This window comes from Hyperolius riggenbachi, chromosome 3 (assembly GCF_040937935.1).
Source record: "Hyperolius riggenbachi isolate aHypRig1 chromosome 3, aHypRig1.pri, whole genome shotgun sequence".
NCBI lineage: Eukaryota > Metazoa > Chordata > Amphibia > Anura > Hyperoliidae > Hyperolius > Hyperolius riggenbachi.
In genome coordinates this window covers 467,293,776-467,312,197 of record NC_090648.1, presented here as the reverse complement: position 1 = coordinate 467,312,197, position 18,422 = coordinate 467,293,776, and the positions used below count along the sequence as shown (strand labels likewise).

Sequence of the window (18,422 nt, the reverse complement as noted above, 5' to 3'; positions counted from 1 at the left end):
AAGGAAGGGAGGGAGGGAGGATAGGAGTCGGGCCCCCCACCCGGATAGCTACCCACCCGGCTACCTACCCACCCGGCTACCTACCTACCCACCCGACTACCTAACCACCCACCAGGCTTCCTACCTACCTACCCACCCGGCTACCTACCCACCCACCAGGCTTCCTACCTAACCACCCACCCAACTACCTAACCACCCACCCGGCTACCTACCCACCCGGCTACCTACCCACCCACCAGGCTTCCTACCGAACCACCCACTCAACTACCTAACCACCCACCCGGCTACCTACCCACCCGGCTACCTACCCACCCGGCTACCTACCTACCTACCCGGCTACCTACCTAACCACCCACCCGGCTACCTATCTAACCACCCACCCGGCTACCTACCGGGCTAGTTACCAACCCACCCACCAGGCTACCTACCCACCCACCCGGCTACCCGGCTACCTACCTAACCACCCACCCGGCTACCTACCTAACCACCCACCTGGCTACCTACCTAACCACCCACCCGGCTACCTACCGGGCTAGTTACCAACCCACCCACCAGGTTACCTACCCACCCACCAGGCTACCTACCTACCCACCCACCAGGCTACCTACCCACCCACCAGGCTTCCTACCTACCCACCCGGCTACCTACCTACCCACCAGGCTACCTACCCACCCACCAGGCTACCTACCTACCCACCCACCAGGCTACCTACCCACCCACCAGGCTTCCTACCTACCCACCCGGCTACCTACCTACCCACCCGGCTACCTACCCACCCACCAGGCTTCCTACCTACCCACCCGGCTACCTACCTAACCACCCACCCGGCTACCTACCTACCCACCCACCCGGCTACCCACCCACCAGGCTTCCTACCTAACCACCCACCCGGCTACCTACCTAACCACCCACCCGGCTACCTACCGGGCTAGTTACCAGCCCACCCACCAGGCTACCTACCCACCCACCCGGCTACCCACGCACCCACCAGGCTACCTACCTACCCGCGTACATTTGAAGTCGGCGCCGGTAGACTTGGGCGCAGGATACAGCGCTATATGGCTGATCCTGCTTCTGCACAAGTCCGGGCCGATTAAATTACTATTCCCCCTCCAGGCCGACATGGATAGTAGGGGAATGAAATAATTCGGCTTCCAGCGATTGCTGGAGGCCGAATTATTATGTTTTTAAGCAACTTCGGCTCTGTCTTCTGACGGAGCCGACGTTACTCACTGAGCGCTTAAATAGGAATGATTCCTATTGAAGTCTATGAAGGCGCCGGCTGCGCCCAAATCTAGCAGCGCTGAAAAGCACTGCTCCGTACCTACCCACCCACCGGGCTACCTACCTACCTACCGGGCTAGTTACCCACCCACCCACCAGGCTACCTACCCACCCGGCTACCTACCCACCCACCCACCAGGCTACCTACCCACCCACCCACCAGGCTACCAACCCACCCACTCAACCAGGCTACCAACCCACCCACCCACTCACCCACCCACTAGGCTACCTATCCACCCAACCACCCATGGGAGCTGCGCGCCGGATGGAGGCTGGGACAGGAGGTCTGCTGCTGCAGGTGAGTAAATGTTTTTGTTTTATTTATATTAGCAGGTGTATGTTCTGGGCAGGTCTGCCACATGATTGCATGTATTTTCTTCGCAAATCTGCCGACATGATTGCATGTATTTTCTGGGCATATCTGCCGACATGATTGCACGTATTTTCTGGGCATATCTGCCGACTTGTTTGCACGTATTTTCTGGGCATATCTGCCGACTTGATTGCATGTATTTTCTGGGCATATCTGCCGACTTGTTTGCACGTATTTTCTGGGCATATCTGCCGACTTGTTTGCACGTATTTTCTGGGCATATCTGCCGACTTGATTGCACGTATTTTCTGGGCATATCTGCCGACTTGATTGCACGTATTTTCTGGGCATATCTGCCGACTTGATTGCACATATTTTCTGGGCATATCTGCCGACATGATTGCACGTATTTTCTGGGCATATCTGCCGACATGATTGCACGTATTTTCTGGGCATATATGTGTATTTTCTTGAGAAAACCTGCACAATTATGTGAATTTTCTGGGGAAAGGGTCACCAAAACTTGGGCCCACTGTCTTTGCGTTGCACTTTTCAAGGGAACCTGAGGTGAGAATAATATTGAGGCTGCCATATTTCTCTCCTTTTAAGCAATACCAGTTGCCTGGCTGCCGTGCTGGTCCTCTGCCTCTTATTCTTTCAACCATAGACCCTGAACAAGCATGCAGCAGGTCAGGGGTTTCTGACAATATTGTCAGAACTGAGAAGATTAGCTGCATGCTTGTTGCTGGTGTAATTCAGTTTATTACTGCAGCCAAATAGATCAGCAGGGCCGCCAGGCAACTAGTATTGTTTAAAAGGAAATAAACCCTCACCCCGGGTTCGCTTTAAGTTACAGTTAGCTCCGCCCTCATCCGGTCATTGCCACGCCCATTTTTTTGCCGCGGCGCTACGCGCCGCAGGTTCTGTCCACTAATTTTTGCCGCGGCGCGCTTCACGCGCCGCAGGTTGTAGCCACGCCCATATTTTGCCGCGGCGCGCTACGCGCGCCGCAGGTCATAGGGGGCCCACAATTACAATTTTGCACAGGGGCCCACTGCTGGCTGTGTCCGCCACTGCTAGTACATATACCTGTACTGGGCGCCCTCTCAGTATCACCCTCCTCTCTTCCCCACTTTCACTCTCCTCCTCCCCACCCAGTTTCACTCTCCACTTTCACTCTCCTCCACCCCTGTCACCTCCCCCCCCACTCAGTGTCATTCTTCTCCCCACCCAGTGTCACCCTCCTCTTCTCCCCACTGTCATCCTCCTCCTCCCTCCCAGTTCCACCCTCCACTGTCACCCTCCTCCTCCCCACTGTCACTTTCCTCCCCACCCAGTGTCACCCTCCTCTCCACTGTCACCCTCCTCCCTACCCAATGTCACCCTACTTCCCACCCAGTGTCACCCTGCTCCTCCCCACTGTCACTTTCCTCCCCACCCAGTGTCACCCTCCTCTCCACTGTCACCCTCCTCCCTACCCAGTGTGTCACCCTCCTCCCTACCCAGTGTGTCACCCTCCTCCCCACCCAATGTCACCCTCCTTCCCACCCAGCGTCACCCTGCTCCTCCCCACTGTCACTTTTCTCCCCACCCAGTGTCACCCTCCTTTCCACCCAGTGTCACCCTGCTCCTCCCCACTGTCACTTTTCTCCCCACCCAGTGTCACCCTCCTCTCCACTGTCACCCTCCTCCCTACCCAATGTCACCCTCCTTCCCACCCAGTGTCAGCCTGCTCCTCCCCACTGTCATTTTTCTCTCCACCCAGTGTCACCCTCCTCTCCACCGTCACCCTCCTCCCCACCCAGTGTCACCCTCCTCCCTACCCAGTGTCACCCTCCTCCCGCTGTCACCCTCCTCAACCAGTGTCACCTTCCTCCCCACCCAGTGTCACCCTCCTCCCTACCCAGTGTCACCCTCCTCCCGCTGTCACCCTCCTCAACCAGTGTCCCCCTGCTCTCCACCCTCAATGTCACTGGTACGCGGCCGGTGAGCTTGGCGTATGACGGCTCATACTGATACCACTTAAATTCCCAGCGGTGTTAAATTCTATTCCCCCTCCGAGGGAAAAGTAATTCGGTATCTGGCGATCCCCCAATTAATCTTGCGTGGGCCGCGTGCTATAGCATAAACCACCTGCTTTGTTGAAGAGACCCGCACTTCAGTAAATCTTTATAGGCTACCAGATCTCAGTGAGTCTTACTCTTTACAGAGAACCAAATATCAGTGACTAAAGCGAAATGAAACCCAGTATTTTTTCTTTGCTCTAAAAGGTTATTTACAGCATATAATATACTAACACAATTTTTTTTTGTAAAACAGCATTCAAATGGTTAAATCACAGGACTGACTTTTTCTCCTGCAGGGGCAGCCACTTCCGAACTGGTGATAACCTTATCTTGTGTTTACATCCTTCACTTGATACAATTAATTAAACATTCTCTGACTGTGCAGAAACTTCTGCTAATGAGTCCTGAACTGAAACACTGCTCAGAAATCATTACTGGCTGCATTTACAATGGAATTACAACAGTTATGAATAAAATGCACCAGCAGCTTTCAAAGTAAATAAACTGAACTTTGGCAACTTATAATTTCTAAATGAATAATAATACTTGTGCACAAAAGCAAATATGATAATTGTTTGGGTTATAAAAAGTAGGAAAATACGTTTTTATTGAATATTTTGTCAGAGTTTAAAACCGCTTTAAGGGTACCAAAATCTCTACAGAGCAGAGTGCCATATCTGTAAAGTACTAAAGCTCACTGAGTCTCTGTACAGTAAATCACTGCAGAATACCAAATATCGGTATATTTCTGTAGACTACCTGTAACAATACTGCCGGCCTCTCATGCCTGCTATGAGTCGGGCGCTTCCGGCTTGCGTGCCACGCCGCCTCAGCCTGCAGCAACAGGCAGAGGTATGCGTTCCAGAGGACGTGCGGGACATACGCGTCCGACCTATGGGAACAGGCGGCGGGTGTTCCGGAAGTGACGCGACGGAATGTCGCGTCTGACGCGGCGGAAATTACGCATGCGGAGGCCTTATAAGGGTTTCCGGGACGCGGCTGCACGCCTGTTATAGCGTGTATTTTGCCGCTTGTAGGTAGTGTTAGCCATACTTCTGTGTTTATACTGTACCTGTCTTGTAGTGGTAGCCTTGCTCCATTGTTCGTACTGTACCTATCTAGTCACTGGGGTCTAGGGTCAGTGAGGCGTGTGGCTTGTTTAGCCTTGGCTCTGGTTGCTGACCCAGTCCCAGGCCTGGTCCGTATATCTGCCTATCTGATACCAGTGTATGACCCGGATTGCATTAAGACCACTCTCTGTCTAGCCCCTTGTACCGCAGCCATCTGATACCAGTGTATGACCCGGATTGTATTAAGACCACTCTCTGTCTAGCCCCTTGTACCGCAGCCATCTGATACCAGTGTATGACCCGGATTGTATTAAGACCACTCTCTGTCTAGTCCCTTGTACCGCAGCCATCTGATACCAGTGTATGACCCGGATTGTATTAAGACCACTCTCTGTCTAGTCCCTTGTACCGCAGCCATCTGATACCAGTGTATGACCCGGATTGTATTAAGACCACTCTCTGTCTAGTCCCTTGTACCGCAGCCATCTGATACCCGTGTATGACCCAGATTGTTTAGACCATTCTCTGCCTCGCCCTTTTGTACCTTGGCTACTGACTCACATTACCCCAGCCGGTATCAGGCTGCCACCTGTCCTCCCGCAGCTAGTAGGGCAAGAGGTGGTGCCATAAGTGACACGCGGTAGGCCGACCGTCACATTATAACAGGCCCACATTTTATCCTTAGGGGATATATATTTACACTCCACCATGGAGGATTTGCAGAGGCAGATAGACCAGCTGTCTGCTATGGTCAAGGGTCTCGCCGACATGGTGACCCCGTTAGCACAGGCCGCGGCCGCGGCCATTCCTCTGGGAGATGAGCCAGAGGATGCTGCTGACCCCCCTCCGGTTCCGCCGGTTCCACCGCCTGTCTTACCGGTCGTACCGGTTGTCCCAGTTGCATCCGTGGCTGAACCTAAACTTCCACTCCCGGAGAAGTTCTCCGGAGACCGGAGCACATTTAGCAATTTTATGAATTCTTGTATGATGTATTTCTTTGTAAGGCCGCAGGCCACGGGGACGGAGACTCAGAGGGTGGCCCTGGTGATCTCGCTGCTACAAGGGGATCCACAGGCATGGGCCTATAGCCTTCCTCAGGGGCATCCCGCTCTCGCCTCGGTGGAAGAATTCTTCCAGGCAATGGGCGTGCTGTACTCAGACCCTGACATCACCACCGCCGCTTCCCATAAGATCAGGGCCTTAAAACAAGGGAAAAACACGGCGGAGGTGTACGCGTCAGAATTTAGGAGGTGGTCAGTGGCCTCCAGATGGAACGATCCAGCATTGGTGGATCAGTTCAACTTTGGGTTGTCTGAAACAGTTAAAGACCACCTGATCAACTACCCTCCGGCCGAGACACTGGACGAGGCTATCACCCTTGCCATCAGGGTGGATCGCCGGATTCGGCAGAGACGCTCAGAGCGGTCAGGCGCGGGAAGTGTTGCACCCGTGGTGGCGGGCTTGCTCAGCCCATCAATGCCCCCCGAGGAACCCATGCAGATCGGAGCTTCCAAGCTGTCCGCTGCGGAGAAGACACGCAGGCGAACCCAAGGGCTGTGCCTTTACTGTGGGGGTGCCGGTCACATGGTCCGTACCTGCCCCGAGAAGAAGTCGGGAAACGCCAGCGCCTAGATGAGTTGGAGGAAGTTCATCCAGGCGGGCAGGTAATTCCTCTGAAAGAACAACGTTTTCTTGTACCCTTTAGTCTTGACTGGAAGGGAAAAGGGGTGACCGGGCAGGCTTTCATTGACAGCGGGGCTGCTGGGAACTTTCTTGATCTATCTGTGGCCGCACGGCTAAATATTCCCTCGTTGCCTCTCCAAAGCCCCTTACGAGTCACGGCCATCGACGACTCGCCGTTGGAGTTAGTCACTCCTGTGGCAAGGACCCCAGAGTTGCACCTAAAAGTCGGGGCTCTGCATGCAGAGAAGATAACGTTCTTCCTGTTGAACATGCCATCCACACCCCTGGTACTCGGGTTGCCGTGGCTGAGGCAACACAACCCGGTGTTGGATTGGCGCACGGGGCAACTCGTTAGTTGGTCAGGGTTCTGTCACCAGAATTGCCTTTCGACACTCCCTATCCTTAGCACCCAGGTGATTTCGTCGCAGGTGCCCGGGCACTACAAGGAATTCGCCGACGTATTCTCACCCCAGGCTGCGGAGAAGCTGCCGCCACATCGCCCCTACGACTGCCCGGTAGATCTGTTACCGGGAACCATGCCTCCTCGGGGTCATCTGTACAGCTTGTCAGGCCCTGAGCGCACAGCGATGCGGGAGTATATTCGAGAGAACCTGGAAAAGGGGTTCATCCAGCCCTCTAGCTCTCCGGCAGGGGCGGGATTTTTCTTCGTAGAGAAGAAGGATGGCGGGCTCAGACCCTGTATCGATTATAGGGGTCTGAACGCTATCACCATAAAAAACCGCTATCCTCTTCCACTAATAGAGGATCTGTTTGGCCAGGTGGCCGGGGCCCGGGTGTTCACGAAACTGGATCTGAGAGGGGCGTACAACCTCATTCGCATTCGGCAGGGGGACGAATGGAAGACTGCGTTCAATACTCACGATGGGCATTATGAGTATTTGGTGATGCCATTTGGGCTCTGTAACGCCCCCGCAGTCTTCCAAGAATTCGTGAACGACATTTTTCGGGACTTCCTCGGGAAATTCGTCATCGTCTATTTAGATGACATCCTCATCTATTCCCCGACTGTCGCGGAACATCGACACCATGTTCGCAGGGTGCTACAGAAGTTGAGGGAAAATCGCTTGTACGCCAAGCTTGAGAAATGTATTTTCGAGGTCAACCAGGTACCGTTTCTGGGGTACGTGGTATCGGATTCTGGGCTGACCATGGACGCGGCTAAGGTGTCCGCAGTCCTCAACTGGCCACAACCCGGCAATCTCAAGGCTCTCCAGAGGTTCTTGGGATTCGCCAACTACTATAGGAGGTTTATCCAGGGATACTCATTGAAGGTGGCCCCATTGACCGATCTGACTAAAAAGGGAGCTGATCCCAGTCAGTGGTCACCTCAAGCTCAGTTGGCCTTCAAGAGCCTAAAAGAAGCCTTTTGCTCTGCTCCCATTCTCACGCATCCAGATGTCACCCGTCCCTTCATAGTGGAGGTGGATGCCTCTGAGGTTGGAGTGGGAGCGGTCCTCTCTCAGTACTCGGGGAGCCCCGAAAAACTACACCCTTGTGCCTATCTGTCTAAGAAATTTTCCCCGGCGGAGCGGAACTACGACATCGGGAACAGGGAGTTATTGGGAATTAAGTGGGCATTTGAGGAGTGGAGGCAATGGCTAGAGGGGGCTACTCACCCTATCACCGTGTATACAGATCATAAGAATCTGGAATACATCGAGTCCGCTAAGAGGTTGACCCCCAGACAGGCCAGGTGGGCACTATTTTTCTCCCGGTTTCGTTTCACTATCACTTACAAACCAGGCCCAAAGAATGTGAAAGCCGACGCCTTGTCACGCGCATTTAGGCCTAGTACAGTTGAGACCCGGGTTCCTGAACCGATAGTGTCCCCCCAATGTTTTGTTGCTACTCTGACTACTTCCGTACCAGAGACAGACTTAATGAACCTTCTTTCTTCCTGTCAAGGTGAAGCTCCGTTGGGAAAACCTGCCGGTCGGATGTACGTTCCACCCCAGTGGAGGCTCAAGGTCTTACAGCAGTTCCATGAAGACAAGGCGGCCGGTCACCCAGGGGAAAGCAAGACCAGGGAACTACTGTCACGTTGGGTATGGTGGCCATCGTTGACTCGGGATTCTAAGGCGTTTGTGAGGGAATGTGCCACTTGTGCCCGCAGTAAAGCCTCTCGGACTGCGCCCAGTGGGCTTTTGCGGCCCTTACCCATTCCATCTCGACCTTGGTCTGAAATTTCCATGGACTTTATTGTGGATCTTCCTGCCTCCAATGGGTACACCGTTGTTTGGGTCACTGTAGACCGTTTTAGCAAGATGGCCCATCTTGTTCCGTTGATTAAATTACCTTCAGCAAAAGAGTTGGCTGAGCTTTTTATTTTCCATGTGTTCAGGCTTCATGGAGCACCAGATCGAATTGTCTCCGACAGGGGAGTTCAATTCGTCTCTCGGTTCTGGCATGCCTTTTGTTCTCGACTGGGGGTTACCTTATCCTTTTCATCGGGATTTCACCCCGAAACTAATGGCCAGACCGAGAGACTAAACCAGTCGGTAGAACAGTACCTGCGTTGCTATGTAGCTGGCAATCAGGAAGAATGGGCGGCATACCTCCCGTTCGCGGAATTTGCCCTGAACAACCAGGTGGGTTCTTCTGCGGGCATGTCCCCATTTCAGGTGGTTACGGGACTGAGTCCCAGGTTTTCTCCACTTTCAGGAGTTCCTTCGAATCTTCCCGCGGTTGAGAATTGGGTCACTCACATGGCGGAGGTATGGGAACAGGTTCGGGGAAACTTGAGCAAGGCGGTAGACAAACAGAAACGCGCCTTTGACAAGCGTCGGTCACGGGAACCGGACTTGTCTCCTGGGGATCTGGTTTGGGTGTCCACCAAGAACATCCCATTGCGGCAACCCACGCCCAAGTTAGGTCCACGATTTATCGGACCGTTCCCTGTCATTAGGAAGTTGAATGAAGTGGCCTATAAGGTCAAGTTACCTGACTCTCTCAAAGTCAGGAATTCGTTTCACGTATCCTTACTGAAACCAGTAAAAGGGTCTCAGACCACCGCGTCCCCGCCACCTCCCGTGTCAGTGTTAGGGGAGACAGAATACGAAGTGGAGAGAATCTTGGATTCAAGAAGGGTTAGAAACTCGCTGCAGTACCTGATCGACTGGAAAGGGTACGGACCGGAGGAGAGGTGCTGGATTCCGGCAAGGCAGGTACATGCCCAAGATTTGGTTCGGGAATTTCATGCTAATTTCCCCAGCAAACCAGGGGTAGAGTGCCCGGAGGGCACTCCTCAGGGGGGGGGTAGTGTAACAATACTGCCGGCCTCTCATGCCTGCTATGAGTCGGGCGCTTCCGGCTTGCGTGCCACGCCGCCTCAGCCTGCAGCAACAGGCAGAGGTATGCGTTCCAGAGGACGCGCGGGACATACGCGTCCGACCTATGGGAACAGGCGGCGGGTGTTCCGGAAGTGACGCGACGGAATGTCGCGTCTGACGCGGCGGAAATTACGCATGCGGAGGCCTTATAAGGGTTTCCGGGACGCGGCTGCACGCCTGTTATAGCGTGTATTTTGCCGCTTGTAGGTAGTGTTAGCCATACTTCTGTGTTTATACTGTACCTGTCTTGTAGTGGTAGCCTTGCTCCATTGTTCGTACTGTACCTATCTAGTCACTGGGGTCTAGGGTCAGTGAGGCGTGTGGCTTGTTTAGCCTTGGCTCTGGTTGCTGACCCAGTCCCAGGCCTGGTCCGTATATCTGCCTATCTGATACCAGTGTATGACCCGGATTGCATTAAGACCACTCTCTGTCTAGCCCCTTGTACCGCAGCCATCTGATACCAGTGTATGACCCGGATTGTATTAAGACCACTCTCTGTCTAGTCCCTTGTACCGCAGCCATCTGATACCAGTGTATGACCCGGATTGTATTAAGACCACTCTCTGTCTAGTCCCTTGTACCGCAGCCATCTGATACCCGTGTATGACCCAGATTGTTTAGACCATTCTCTGCCTCCCCCTTTTGTACCTTGGCTACTGACTCACATTACCCCAGCCGGTATCAGGCTGCCACCTGTCCTCCCGCAGCTAGTAGGGCAAGAGGTGGTGCCATAAGTGACACGCGGTAAGCCGACCGTCACACTACCCAATCGCATTGACTCTTTAGAATACCAAATCCCCACAGAGCACTAGATCTCACTGAACCACTGTAGAGTAGGAAACCTCAGATAATCTCAGTAGATGTTTGTCAGCGCTCTCTAAATATGAAATAAATAAACAAGCTAAAAAAAAATCTCCGTGAGTCCTGAAAACGTAGCATAAACGTTAGCATGAACTGACCTTGAGTTCTATAGGGCTGTGGATGATGAACAAGTCCAGGTAATCCATCTGAAGGTCCTTCAGGGACTTCTCCAGACCAACACGGACCTGGTCTGGGGCTTGGAAGGTGGACCAAAGCTGCAGTGAAAATTAAAGTGATTAGAAGTTCAAATACTAAATTCCTAACCATTTATTGAACTGCACCTGCAGGAAACTAGTAACTCAGTGCAGGTACTGCGGGATAATTTGCCTCTGCAGAAGGAAATCGTAGAGAAATGCACCTTGAATGTATTTATAGAGTTTAGCCTCTCTAATTCCCCCTCATCTGTGTCTAATCACAAGTGTAATTTAACCATTTCAGCCCGCGGGTATTTTTCACCTTATGCATCAGAGCAATTTTTACCTCCCATTCATTCGCCAATAACCTTATCACTAATTATCACAATGAATTGATCTATATCTTGTTTTTTCCGCCACCAATTAGACTTACTTTGGGTGGTACATTTTGCCAAGAATTTTTTTTTCTAAATGCATTTTTACAGGAATATTAAGAAAAAAATTGGAAAAATTCATTATTTCTCAGTTGTAGGCCATTATAACTTTAAAATAATACATGCTACCATAAATAAAACCTATGTATTTTATTTGTCCCGGTTATTACACCATTTAAATTATGTCCCTATCACAATGTATGGCGCCAATATTTTATTTGGAAATAAGGGTGCATGTTTTTCAGCTTTGCGTCCATCACTATTTACAAGCTTATAATTTAAAAAATGTTTGTAATATACCATCTTCACATGCATATTAAAAAAGTTCAGGCCCTTAGGTAACTATTTATGGTTTTTTTGTTTTTTTTTGTAATTTAATTTTTTTTTTCATGAAAAACTTTATTTGGGTAATTTTTGGTGTGGGAGGTAAAAAGTTAATTTTAAATGCAATAATGTGTGTTTATTTCATTAAAAATTTATGTAGATGTAGTTTTGTAGTTTTACTGTTTTACAGTCAAACAATTTTTATTTTCAGTCCTGGAAGCGAACGCTCTCGCTTCCAGGTAGCATAAGGGGGACGGGGAACTTTTTTTTATCAGAAAGACGGCGGTTTCTGATAAGAAGCCGTCGGTCTTTCTACTGAGGACTTAGATCAATGAATGGAAACTATGCTCCCATTCATTGATCTCCGGGCTAACGGGGGACAACACAGCGCAGAAGCGCTGTAGCAGCCACCTGGACGTGACAATCACGTCTAGGTGGCATAAATGGTTAATCTTGCAGCTATTTCAGCTGACTTCCACGGCAGTGAGCTAATTGTTAAACACAGGATGCAAACAATATGTCTGCTCTGATATAAGCAGGAAGTAGACACACTGCAGATTTATTGCAGGATTTGTATCAGCTGTAACAAAGAAATGTTTTTCTTTAAAGGTTAGTATGTTCTTTTGTGCTGTTCCTACACTGTTAACGGTAGGAACTGTTGTATGTTTTTTTTTTCTTTGTGAAAAACAATAAAAAGAAAAAAAAAAAAAAAGGTTATTATGCTTTTGCGTATCTTTTAGAGCAGAAAGGAAGCTCTGAATTCAGGTCCGCTTTAAGATTTCCATACAAACAATGCCAGTGCTTGAAACTTCAGTTATCTATGTAAAAGAGCTTATCTGAGTTCTCCCACCAAGCTACAGTGCTGTTTTCTTAACTCAACCTGCCTCTCACTGTTCCTTTTTCTTAAGGTTTTGCTGCAGGAAAGTTCAAAGGGTCGTTAGCGCTGCTCTGTTTCATAGTTTAAAAAGTTTTTAAACTGTAAATATGACAGAATGATGCAATGTTATAAAACAAAGCTTTATAACTGAAAATAAAAATATGAGACTATTTTCTTTGCTTCTAATGTTCTATGAATTATCTGTACTAAACATGCAATTCATTATATGAAAAGTTTATTTTTTTCCGCTTCAGTTAGTGTGTCACTTTAAGCAACCACAAGCGGGGCATATTTAATTTTTCTTCTTTTTAAAACGGAATGTTTTTTAATTTATTCATCATTATTTGAGCAAGCAGGGACTCCATGGACACTTTAAAGTTCCTCTTTAGTCTCTTAAAAAATGATAGTGGTTCTTGTTTGCTGGTCTTATCTATAGAGCCGTATTAAAGGGCAACTGAAGCAAGAGGGATATGGAGGCTGCCATATGTATAACCTTTTAAGCAATACCAGTTGCCTGGCAACCCTGCTGACCCTCTGCCTCTAATAGACCCTGAACAAGCATGCAGCAGATCAGGGGTTTCTGACATTATTGTCAGATCTGAAAGATTAGCTTCATGCTTGTTTCTGGTATTATTCAGACACTACTGCATCCTAATAGACCAGCAGCACTGCCAGGCAACTGGTGTTGTATAAAAGGAAATAAATATGGCAGCCTCTATATATTTCTCACTTCAGTTGTCCTTTATGCTGGGAATACACGGCTCGATTCTGAGCCATTAAGATAGTTAGATAGATAATTTCCGACATGTCCGATCACGGTTCGATCATTTTGCCGCTCGATTCACCATTGAAGTTAATTGGGGGATAAAAGTAGCGCGCGCACGCTATGCACGTTCCTATCAGCGCAGCATGTGCTCTGAAGTTATGCACAATCGTTTTAATTGCTGTGCAATTGTGTTGCAGTGCGAAGGCGATACTTCACTAAGTTAACATAGTAGCGGCCGCGCTCGTGAAGTAACGTGGTCGCTACAACACTATCACGAGGAAATTAGAATGATCACGTGTAACTTCAGAGTGCGCGCTGTGCTGATAAGAATGTGCGTGCATGAGCTTATTTTATCCCACAATGCTTTGCGCGGTAGGTTCACCTCTGTTTAGTGAATCTAGCTGCTTGTCACCTAGTTTATTACGTAGGTGGATAGAATAGCCCCTGCGACTAGAGATGGTTGGAAAATTTCCCGGGGATTATGATTTCTGATCGGAAACTGGCTTTCCAGAGCAGTAATTGGTAACGCTATGCAAAAATTTCAATTCTGGACAAATATTGCAGAACCGAGACTCATAAATTTTCGGCCAATCAGAAGACTGCAAAAGTCAGAGAATGCAAAAGTTTACCACGAAAACTGGAACACGGCAGAAATTTAGACCAATCCCAAGATTCCTGAGTCTTGTGATTGGCCTAAATTTCCTTCGTTATTCCGCTGTAAACATCCGCATTTGGAAATGTACCGCGGATGTCCGCATAATAGCGTAAAACCGCAAAATATTGCGATTTCCGCAAAACACAACTTTTTTAAAAATTACCCAACTTTATTAACAAAAATGGCAAAAAAAACCCCCTTTTTTGGAAATCGTAAAATCCGATTTCCGCATAATGCCCCGGAATTGTAAATCGACATTTACAGAGATCAAAATTCCAACGGAATCGGAAATAAGCATTTCCAACCACCCCCCTACCCACGATCCTCAAAATTGCGCACCATGCTTCTCTCTCCATCCCTAACTGCAGAGCAGTGCTGGGAGCAGTTTACGTCTCCTGCTTCCAGTGCTGGGTCACACCCGCTCTCCTCTGTTGTCAGGACAACTTGATGTGCAATCACATGGCTGTTCATGACACAGAGCACTACTATGGAGCTATGCGGCCACCGGCACTGTGTGGAGTGGAGAGTGGAAGCGACACAGGTAAGTATACTGCCCTCTACACTACTCTGCATGACTGAAAGGCAGGTGGATTAAAATGAAATAGGGTCCTAAGCAAAGAAGTAGCTTTGGCTCCACCTTGCGAGAGGGATAAGAGAAGGTAATAGTCGAGTCCCTTAACACCCACTAGGCCCCAGGCACCTGCCCATGCCTTGGGGATTATATAACTGTTTGTTGTCGCATCTACAGAAAACCATGCCTATGACTAACACTGAAATCCACCCCAGGGCACCATCTAAAAAATGTAAGGCCTGGTTCAGTTGAATTGGTTGTATTCAAGTTCAAGTGAAGCATGGCCTTTAAGCAGAGCCAGGACAAGGTCCTCCATCACCCAAGGCTGAGACATCCAATTGAGCCCTCCATCCCATCTCTCCCACCACAGCCGTCACACATTGATTGCTATTAGACTAAGATTTGCCCCAGGGCCCCCAATACCCCCCCCCCCCCCAACACCTTAATCTCTAGGTATCTTACTTGCAGTCACTGCCATGTATCCTCTTTGCTTATTTCTCTCTGCTTCAAACACAACAGGGGAATGATAACTGAGTGAGTTGTGTGCCCCTTCCTACACTGGAACCTCTCTTGCCTCTGCCTCGGCCCGGCCCTGCCTGTAAGAATAAAGTATGGCAATAGGACAGCCTGTACAGATCCCCAAATAAAAAATAGACAGCCTGTCCCCCTAAATTATGTAATAATGTAACCAGGCAGCCGAACCCCCCAGTTAAAAAGTAGAATTTATATGGAGAATGTCAAGGATGCTATGGAGCAACACCGTCAGTACAAGGCACCCATGGCACAGGCCATGCCTGAACCCCTGTAGATACGCTTTTTTAGGGCAGCCCAGTCACTTGTAGTTATGCCCCTATTATTAGTACATAAGATAATTGACTTACTTTGCCAGTGTAAAACACATCCTCTCTCTTCACTGTCCCATCAGCAATCTTCTCTCGAATGGCTCGGCCGACCTCCACCTCATTGCCGTATATCAATGCACAGTCAATGTGCCGGTAGCCCACTTCCAGCGCAACCTTCACACCCTCTTCTGCCAGGCTTTTGGGAAGCTACCAACAGCAACACAGTGATATCATGAAGACCACTTAGGTCCATACTCTCATTACAACTCAACTCCAGGCACCAATCAGATCTAAATACAGTATATATATTATAGCATAAAAGAAAGAAGAATCTGAACATGTTAACTTTTTGTGTTGAAATAAGGTTTTTGCTGCTAAATAAACTCTTATTGTCAGAATTGGGTCACATGCCCTGAAGCAGCGTAGCTGAGAGGGCTAACAGGATGCTCTGTGGGTGTGGCTGAAGCTGCTTTTTGCATCAGCAAGCTGTTGATACTGCAAGGGGGTGGGACACAGGGCTCTTTGAAAAGATCTCTGTCATTGTCTGAAGCTATGCCAGCTCCTGTCATCTCCGACTCAAAAACATATCCCGCATCCAACCTTTTCTCACTCAGGACACTACTAAAATGGTAATACATGCTCTTATTGTTTGGACTCATGTAATATATTGCTTTTTGGACTATCAACTAACAGACTGGCACAACTCCAATCAGCTGCTCCTCATATTCATCTCTCTTCTCGCTCTTCCTCTGCTGCTCCTCTCTGCCAAGCTCTTCATTGGCTGCCAATTAGCGAAAGGATCCATTTTAAACTCTTAAAAGATACATCCAAGCTAAAAGAAAAATCCAAATTCACTTACCTGGGGCTTCCTTCAGCCCCTGGTAGCCGTCCTTTGCCCTCGCCGCAGCTCCGCTCACTGACGGTGTCCTCCGCTGAAGAAGCCAACCTCACCTTCTTGTGCATTTCACCACGCGGGTCACGTGGTCTAGTCGACGTCATCAGGTATGTGTCTTACCTTCTTGCTTGAGGGTGTCAATGATGGCCTTCTGGACAGCAGTCAGGTTGGCAGTCTTACCCATGATTGCAGTTTTGAGTAATGAACCAGGCTGGGAGTTTTTAAAAGCCTCAGGAATGTTTTGCAGGTGTTGATTCAGATGATTAGGTTAATAGCTCGTTTAGAGAACCTTTTCATGATATGCTAATTTTTTAAGATAGGAAATTTGGGTTTTCATGAGCTGTATGCCAAAATCATCAATATTAAAACAATAAAAGGCTTGAACTACTTCAGTTGTGTGTAATGAATCTAAAATATATGAAAGTCTAATGTTTATCAGTACATTACAGAAAATAATGAACTTTATCACAGTATGCAAATTTTTTGAGAAGGACTTGTATACAAGAATTCTCACGTGCTTCACCCCTCTTTTGGAATTCCCTTTGTAACGATTGTGGGATATCTCCGTGTTCAGCGCACAAAGATGTGCGCTGACACTGCGGAGGTCCTCCACAAGCGTGTCAAGATACTAGAACCCAGCTTTTGGTGCAAGCACCAGTAGAGGGAAAATTCCTGTCGGCAGATGGCGCTGGGGAGTGCAGAGGAACCAATCCTCTGTACCTCCACAAATGCCAGACAGGAATTTGTACGAAGCGCAGAACGCAATCGCAAGAGAGGCGATTGCGAATGAGATTGAGCAAAGGGATAGGTTGTATGTGTGTGCGCCAATCTAGTCGCCACCCCGCGACCGCGCACACACAACAGCAGATACGAAATAGGAACGCGACCGCGAGAGGTGCGATCGCCAGACGTGACACAAGGCAGATCAGAATAGAATACGAGGGTAGCAAAGGCACAGCAAATACAATGAGAATATACGGAAAATAATAAACGCTAGCTAACCGCGAACACCGCACTCATTCGCAACAGTGCACGCGGTTATGCGCGGTCTCCACGTGATAAGCACAATAGAGACAAGCACGCCTAACTAACCATCAACAGACAAACACGAAACAAAGAACGTGAACGCTTGCTTAACGGTTACCTCATCGAGCCTACAGCAAGCGCCCGTATCAGACAAGACAGACAAACGAGAAACAGGAACTAGGCAGAAAGGATCCACCGCTCTTCCGCCAGAGCAAGTGTGATCCAAGCAGGAACACAGATCAGAAAGATCCACAGCCGCTAACGCTAGCGGCTAGTGCGATCTAAACAAGACAGATCAGATGAGGTAGCCGGTAGCAACCGCTGCTCCAGCTTACACTCCAGGAACTCAGATCAGAAGGATCCACAGCCGCTACCGCTAGAGGCTAGTGAGATCCAAACAAGACAGAGCGATTCGCTATCAACCGCCGCTGGTGACAGCGCAATCGCGACAGACAAGACAAGACAGAATAGGCAGTACAAATTATACACAAACTGACTGCACTAACTAGGAATGCAAGGAGCACTCCCCAAGAATTAACTATACTAAGATAGCAGTGGCTGACACTCCAGGTGAGTCCAGCAGGAACAAACCTCTATGAGCAGCGAAGCATTGTGGGACACACATGCTACTTATAGTACACGCCTCCAATGAATGTGGCCAGGCAATTTGCATGACAACGTATGCAAATTCCTCAGCAAGCACAAGCTGCAAAACTGACAGAAGGTCTACTTTCCAGAGTCCTGCAGCATGCAGACCTGAATAATGATCAAAAGGCTGCCTGCCTGCGCAGGCAGCTGAGCGGATCGTTACAGTACCCCCCCCTCTAGGGACGAATTCCAGACGTCTTTCAAAACTGGCGTTACCAAAAAACTCTAACTGAAGACTCATGAAGGTCGGGGCAGCCCGACAAGGTCCAATTCCAGAGTCAGTCCACCCGAAACCGACCTCATCGGACACAGAAGCCACCGAAACATGCCCATCAGTACTACCAGTCTTAGCGTAACACCCATCAGGACTGTGGATACCAGAGAAAAAGCCATCGACACCCTCCAGACAATACCCACCACCTTCCAAGGAGCGTCCGAAAATACCAAACCTGCCACAATACCTGTTCGAAGTGTCCCTTACAACACAAAAGCCACCGTTGATCTTATCCAGGGAACCAAGCAAAATCTCTCCCGGAATCTCCCAGAACCTTTTGAAGCTCCACAGAGATCCCAAGAGGGCAGAACAATCACCAGGCTCACATGGAGAATTACCAAGAACCCCC

The 18,422-nt window shown here is 49.3% G+C and overlaps 1 protein-coding gene across 1 annotated transcript in view; it reads right to left on the bottom strand.

The window, feature by feature from the left end:
• Positions 1–18,422, bottom strand: part of LOC137561698 (aldo-keto reductase family 1 member C3-like) — a 67,605-nt gene that overhangs the window by 37,395 nt on the left and 11,788 nt on the right. The window contains exons 2-3 of the mRNA XM_068273040.1: positions 15,270–15,437; positions 10,726–10,842 (exon numbers count right to left, since the gene is read on the bottom strand). Of these exons, the coding sequence (XP_068129141.1) occupies positions 10,726–10,842; positions 15,270–15,437 (285 nt within the window). The remainder of the gene's footprint in view (positions 1–10,725; positions 10,843–15,269; positions 15,438–18,422) is intronic.